Source organism: Piliocolobus tephrosceles, chromosome 9 (assembly GCF_002776525.5).
Source record: "Piliocolobus tephrosceles isolate RC106 chromosome 9, ASM277652v3, whole genome shotgun sequence".
NCBI classification, from domain to species: domain Eukaryota; kingdom Metazoa; phylum Chordata; class Mammalia; order Primates; family Cercopithecidae; genus Piliocolobus; species Piliocolobus tephrosceles.
In genome coordinates, this window is record NC_045442.1 from 67929366 (window position 1) to 67936925 (window position 7560).

Here is a 7560-nt window from a genome sequence, read left to right on the forward strand (position 1 = left end):
GTACTCCAACCTGGCGACAGAGTGAGACTCTGTCTCAAAAAAAAAGCCATAGAAAACAAATTGCATTCTTTATGAAATCTTCTTCCTTCCTTCCTTCCTTCCTTCCTTCCTTCCTTCCTTCCTTCCTTCCTTCCTTCCTTTCTTTCTTTCTTTTCTTTCTTTTCTTTCTGTTTCTTTTCTTTCTTTCTTTTCTTTCTTTCTTTTTCTTTCTTTCTTTTTTTTCTTTTTTTTTTGACAGCGCTTTACTCTGTCACCCAGGCTGGAGTGCAGTGGCTCTATCTCAGCTCATTGCAACCTCCACCTCTGCCTCCTGGGTTCATGTGATTCTCCTGCCTCAGCCTCCCGAGTAGCTGGGATTACAGGCGTGCCACCACACCCAGCTAATTTTTGTATTTTTAGTAGAGATGGGATTTTGCTAATGCTGGCCAGGCTGGTCTTGAACTCCTGACCTCAAGCCATCCGGCCGTGCCCGGCCCATCCCTCTTTCAAAAACTTACAAGTTCCATGCCTCTGCCTGCCCCATACCTCATCCTCCTCTCAAGTAGAAGAATCCCCCTTAGATTTTATATTATTGAAGCAATAATCTTGTTTCCCTTTTCCAAATAGAAAGTTGTAATTTAATATTGTTGTAATGCCTTCTAAGACCTCCCATGCCCCCCACTCCCAAGCCAATATGCCTTCCCTCCCCAATTGAGAATCAATGGCTTAGCACAAACAAGTACTAATGGAGAGACTTCAGGCATGTGCAGTGGTGGGGATATTTCAGGGCAGAGGCATCTATCTTAGCTCCCTGCAGATCCTGCCTCTCAGCCTGGGTCTGCCTTTGGCATTAGGGTTCTTCACCCACCTCTAAACACACTTCTGTTGAAGGTAAGGTCTGCAGCACCTAACCCTGAGTACCTCCCCATAGGGTCTAAACAGTGCCCAAGTGCCCAGAGTAGGTGACTGGATGGGCATGAAGAACCCATAGCATAAAGTGGGGAGGAAATGGAGGGAAGAGAAGAGAGGGAGAGACGCCAGGGGCAGTTGGCTCACACCTGTAATCGTAGCACTTGGGGAGGCCAAGGCGGGAAGATTGCTTGAAGCAGAAGTTCGAGACCAGCCTAGGCAACACAGCCAGACTCTGCTTCTGCAAAGAAAACTTCATAAATAAAAATAAATAAAGGAGAAGGGAGGGAAGAAGATTAGAGAAATAGGGCTAGAGGAGACCGAGGAGGGTCCTGCCTTCTGCACCCCACTGCCTGGTCCTCCCTGGCATCCCCAATGCTGGGCAACAACTGGGAACTCTGTGCTTCCCTGGAGAGAGGAGTAGTGACAGGGAGGGCTACAGGGCCCGAGGCATGACCCTGTCCTCCGAGCAGCTTCCAGACTGATGGGGGAGAATCCATCAAGTGCCGGATGAGTGAGGGAGACAGACAGACAGACAAGCAGGCAGGAGTGCCGACTAAGAAAGAACCTGGGTTCTGGATTCAGCCATACCTGGGCTCATCTCCCCACTCTATTAAGTTGAGAGCTGTGTGACCTTGGGCAAGTTACTGAACGTCTCTGAGCGTGGTTTCTTCATCTGTAAAAGTGGGGCTTACATTACCACCAAACCGGCTATCATCTCATGGGCTTCGCACAGGGTCTGACACACTTTAGGCAGTCAGGAAACCTCAGTCGAGATGGTGAGGTTCCAGGTGTTCAGAAAACAAGCCAGAGCTGGCCCGGGCCAGGCCAGCCATACCTTCTTTGCCCATAGGGGACCCCTGGCTGGACGGGCATCTCAAGTCTGCTTACAGAGGATCTGGCCTGTTCCTGTCATTTCAGTGATCAGCGTCAGTCGCCCCCTGGATTATGAGCAGATATCCAATGGGCTGATTTATCTGACAGTCATGGCCAAGGATGCTGGCAACCCCCCTCTCAACAGCACCGTCCCTGTCACCATCGAGGTATTTGTAAGTACCCAGGGCCACTGGCCTTGCCCTTCCAGGAGCTGGGAGTCAGGTGAGGAGGAAATGTCGTGGGCTTCCTTCATTTATGGCTGCGTTCTGTGAAGAACAGGAGAATTACTGGAAGGTCATCTTCTCCCTTCGCTCTCTCTCCCTATCCTGCTCTTCTTTTTTTTTCTTCCCTTTTCCACTCCTCTGAAGATCTAAAGGGGTCTGAAACCAAGCCACAGTTTGTCTGACATGAATACCAAGCACACCTTAGTGCTTTCTGTGTCTGAAATTATCAGTTGCTGAATCCATCTCCACGCTGGTTCATTTGCCCCATGCCACACCGGGATGCAGAGTGTGGTATGACAGTAGGACCAATGGGCCCCTCCGCATGGAGACCTCCCCGCACACACCTGTGCACGCACTGCCTGCCCCCTCCCCATCTGTGGGAGACAGCGAATGCGTGTAGATGGAAGAGTAAGTGCATTATCGGCTCTGGGAGGATTAGATCAGATTGTCAGGTTCGGAGATGCGCTGTGATTTGACATAAGCTCAGGAAAATCTCCCCCTGGAGCAGGCATGCTGGAGAGCCTTCCTGTCACAGCCAGCTTCCCCAGCAGCCTCTGCCACTGCCCCACACCGGGCCTTAACAAGCTCTTTCTTTTCAACCTGAGGCTGAAGCTCCAGGGCCAGCTCCCAAGTAGAAAGGCCCTTGTCTGGGCCAGGGCCCCTATTTGCTTGCTGAATAGGATGGAGCTGGAATGACGGGAAAGTCAATGTGATGCCTGACGGGGGAGCCTCCCAGATGGCCACGTGGGAGCAGAATTTAGGGGTGGCCAGGAGAGTGAGGCTTTACAGAACCAGGATAGCAAAGGGAAGGGCAGAGAGTTGGGGCCTTGCTTCTGGAGTCCTTATGCCTGGCACCTCAGGCTTCAGGGAGTGTCCAGGGAAGGAGGACAGGGACCAGGAGATCTTCAGAAGCCTTAAAACTGGCCTGGGCCAGGCGCAGTGGCTCATGCCTGTAATCCCAGTACTTTGGGAGGCTAAGGTGATCACAAGGTCAGGAGTTTGAGACTAGCCTGGCCAACATGGTGAAACTCCGTCTCTACTAAAAATACAAAAATTAGACGGATGTGGTGGCGGGTGCCTGTCATCCCAGTTACTCAGGAGGCTGAGGCAGGAGAATCATTTGAACCCTGGAGGCAGAGGTTGCAGTGAGTCGAGATCGCGCCATTATACTCCAGTCTGGGCAACAAGAGCAAAACTGCATCTCGAGGAAATAAAAAAACAAAAACAAAAACCACCTGACTCAAACCTGTAACCTCCCACCTAGAAACACCGAGGGTAGGGAACAAGAATGCATCCCCTGGCAGTCATGACCATGGGCTGGCACTCTTTACCCCATGGCCCGACCCTGACCACATCACCCAAACCTGGCCTTAGTTTCCCAGACTTGACCACAGCCCCCAAGCCTCCTCTAATCCTAGCTACACTCACAAACCTGACCAACCCACCCATTGCTTTCAACCAGCCAGATGCTGCTCTGCACAAGGAGGCAGTGAATTCTGTGCTGGGCCCCCAGTAGGACAAGAAGGTGAATGTGTATCCTGCTCCACTCCCCAAGAAGACACCACGTGGAAAGAGGGGTGTGGCTGTGGAGGCATATGGGTCTGAAACCTGGCTCTGCTACCCTCTTGCTGTGTGACCTGGGTCTCTGAAGCAACATCCTCATCTGCAAAATGGGGATAATTGCGGTACCTGCCTCATGATATTTTTGTGAGGATGAAATGGGATTGTGCAGGTGGCACCTGGCACCTGGAATGTTGGCTGTCATTACAGCCAATAAGACAGCCATGCATAACAGCAGCCACACCCATGCCCCAGCCTGTCACTAGTGCAAATGGGAGTTCCATGAGTGGGCTGAGGCAGAGAGGGAGCCATTCAGGCTTTGGGGAATGGATGCTGGAGAGGGTGAGAGTAAGAGAGGTCTAGGGAAATAAGTTAAGTGTTCTGGCTAGCCCGGGGCTGGACAGGCCTAAGTAGCCAAATGGAAATTAAACTGTGCTGAGCTCCAGCAATGTGCCAGGTCCTTTCACTTGACCCAGTCCCTTTCAGTCCCACTTTACAGATGGGGAGGCTGAGGCTCCAGGAGCACCCAGGGTCACCAGTGCCTTTCGTCACCTTTCTTCCTTACTGGCAGAGCTGGGACTTGAACCCTGACCTGAATGACTCCCATGTTGACATTCTTTCACCACAGCCACAGGCCTGGAACCTTGGTCATCCCTATCCGCATATGACTGAGACCAGAGCTTCTCAAAGTTCCCTGGGCCCTGGAATTCCCTGGGGATTTCATTAAAAGGCAGATTCCTATTTAGTGGGTCTGAGGCAGGGCTAGGATTCTGTGTGTCCTCCCAGCTCCCAGGTGATGTGGATGCTTCTGGTCAGGGGACCACGCTTTGAGGAGCAAGGCCTTCAGAGACCCACTCTCATGAGATTTTGAAACCCGAGCTCTGCCCCAAACCCCAGACCTGTCCCAACCTGTAGCTCAGCTAAGGCAGGGACCGGAGCATCTCGTTGTGCCTCAGCCCCCCTCAAAGGGACCAGAGCACGCAGAGAGAGGAAGGCGAAGGGACTGAACTCCCTTTTTGCCCCTGCAAACAAGAGTGTGATCCGCAGCCTCCCTCCTTGAGACCACAGAGGAGGTGGGTGGGGGTAAGAATCCACCTCACTTTGCACTTGGCAAGCCAGCGAGTGCCTTGGCATGGAACTACAGTGGCCTAGTAGAAGGGACCCCATTGTCAAATTCCCTCAAAGGCATCCCAGGGACCAGCAGGGGCCCTGCACTTCCCTTCAGAGTCCACCCTAACCCTGGGGCAGCCGGAGAATCTGGCAACAAAGACAGGTGCCACCTTGCTGTGAGTGAACATTGTCTCTCAAGCAGGGCCTCTGGATGGCACAGTCACTTGTGTCTGAGGACCACACTTGAAAAGGTCACCGCCTTCAGGCTGATTTTGCATGTGGCTGGTTTTTAAGTAGCTGTCACTCGACTAAGCGGCCTCCTCCCTCCACAAAAAGGATTTTCTCCCAACTGGAATTTTAAAACCCAGCAGCAATGAAGTCGTGGATGGCAGCATTTCCTGCACAGGTTGGGGGTGAGGGACAGGCAGATGGAAACCACAGGGCTCCAGGAGGAGGAGGGGCCGGAGGGGCCAGGTGATTCTTTTTCATCCACTGCTTGTTGGTTTTTAATAAAGAAGTCAAACTCGGTTTGTAGATTTCCCATTAGGGGACAATAAGCTTTTGTAGAGCGAGCCGCTGAATTAGAACTAATAGCAAATGCAGCGCCAAGATCCAGGGAAATATCACCGCTAATAAGTTTCTGCCTCATGCTCTGTCACTGACATTCTCCGCACCGTTTCGTGCAGCCAGGCAGAAGCTTAAATGTATAAGTATATGGGGCACTCACACCCGCACCAGGGACGGGGAAGATGCCCAGGCATGCAGCTGGGGCATTGGACATCAGGGGAATCCTGAGACTACTGGGTATCTGGGGAGATGGGCAGGTCAGCGTGAGCCAGGGTGCCATCCAGAGCCAAGGGGCAGATTGGAGAAAGAGAGGATCACTCCTTTCTGGGCACCCACAATCTTAGCAGGTTGAGATTCTCTGATGTCCCAAGGGGTGTGCAGTCAGATAGCATGCCCCCATCTTTCATGGCTGCTCCGTCAGCAGGGACTCCAGCAAAGGGGGCTTCGTACAGAATCCTTTCCCTCTAAGAGCCCTCAGTTCCACGAGAAGCCAGGCCCTGTCATGGAACTCCTATTTGCACTAGCAAACAAACAGGAACTGCCGAAGACTGTAGCATAAAGACTGCCCAACAGTGCTGGGACTCAGCCTGATTCCTGAGCTCTGCACTGGACTCTTGGGAAAGGGGAGAAGGTCATGAGTCAAGTGGGCTGGGGAGGCTTCCTCCAAGAAGGAAGCAGGGAGGAATTCTTGTTGGGGGATTGCAATTATTGTCCAGTGAGGATAAGAGTATTAAAGGGCAGGAAAGCCTCTTCTAATTGAAGAGAAAGGGCCGCGGTGTGGAGGAGTTGGGTGATGCGTAGGAGGAGGCAGAAGCTGCCCACCCCACCCTGCCAGGCTCAGCCCCTCAGCCAAACACCGTCCTCTGGCCACTGGCGAAGGCCACTGGCCATTGCTTTAGAACTGACAGGGGTGGGGCTCTGGGCCAGGGGTGGCCCAGGGGCTGGAAGAGTCGTTGTTCTTGTGTGCAAGGAGGAGTCTAGCTGTACCTGCCAGCAGCCAGCCCAGGGCCAGAGTTTGGGCTCTGGGAACCCCCTGACCCTGACCTGCCCCCACATACTTCAGTATCTTTGGGTAGAGTCTTAGAAGTTTTTGTCATCATCCTGGTGGACCTACACAGGGTCCAAGTGGGCATTCTCAGCATGGGAGCTGGGGCTGTGAGTGCTGGAGTGAGCTTGGGGCTCAGCTGGAGGACCAGCGGGGAGGCTGGGGAGCTGGCAGCTGTTGGCAGTCCCAGCTGCTGCAGGCACACTCCCTCTCCCTGGGCCTCCCCATCCCTTCTTGAGGCCTGCATGTTTCCCCAGGGCTGGTCCTACCTCCTAGAACTGTAGCCTGCCAGAGGGTTACCTGACTCCCTGTGACACCTCACCTGGCTCTGGTTATACGGAGAGGCCAGAGCTCTTCAGTGCCAGCCTGGCCTAGCCTAACTCCTTGGTGCCCACCTTAGACATCCGGCCAGCCCACCTGCCTCCCTGGCTCCTGCAACCTGTCTGTTTTCCTTCCAGGATGAGAATGACAACCCTCCCACCTTCAGCAAGCCCGCCTACTTCGTCTCCGTGGTGGAGAACATCATGGCAGGTACAGGCTCAGGTCGGGGGGTGGGGGGCACATGAAGGTAGTCAGCCAGCAGTCACAGCACCCAGGATGTACAGACCCCGGCTCTGCACACACATTCTGAGAGGTCCATGGCCTTCTCTTTCCCCGGCCAAGCTCCTTGACAAATCGGGGAGCCTTTGGAGACATCTAGTTACCTGCCAGCTAACAGCTAATTACAGAGCACCTACTATGTGCAGGTGCTGTGCTGGGCACTTGGTTCATGCTCTCCTTTAACTATAGTCTAGTGGAGAAAGAATAATGATCCGTGATTAATTAAGCAATCTTGATTAAACAGTCCCAAGTGTGCAGAGGGCTCTGAGACTACAGCACTGCGAGGCAGGTCCCAGGGGCCGTGATTTCAGAGAAGTGGCCTTACAGCATGGCATGTGTTCCTATGTGAGGATGCGATTGAGAGGCTAATCTCTGGGCCAGGCTCAGGTTGCAGGGCTCACTTGCAGACCCAGCACCACCAGCTCTACACTCAGGTTCCAAGGGATCTGTTCTGCCCTCAGGGCAGGCTGGCAGCTTCGCCCTTACCCTCAAAGCAAATGATCCCAGCAAGGAAAACACCCATGTCAGGAACTGCTGCAGTGGCTGAAGGAGATGGGAAGGCTGGAGTCAAGGACAATAGAGTCAGAGATGCTGGAGTCATGGATGGTGGAGTCAGGGACATTGGAGTTGGAGACACTGGAGTCAGGGATGGTGGAGCCAGGGATGGTGGAGTCAGGGATGGTGGAGCCA

The 7560-nt window shown here is 53.3% G+C and overlaps 1 protein-coding gene across 1 annotated transcript in view; it reads left to right on the top strand.

Moving 5' to 3' along the window:
- The window catches only part of LOC111537880 (cadherin-23-like), a 45427-nt gene that overhangs the window by 13987 nt on the left and 23880 nt on the right, over positions 1–7560 (top strand). Inside the window, exons 5-6 of the mRNA XM_023204999.3 lie at positions 1810–1937; positions 6729–6801. Of these exons, the coding sequence (XP_023060767.1) occupies positions 1810–1937; positions 6729–6801 (201 nt within the window). The remainder of the gene's footprint in view (positions 1–1809; positions 1938–6728; positions 6802–7560) is intronic.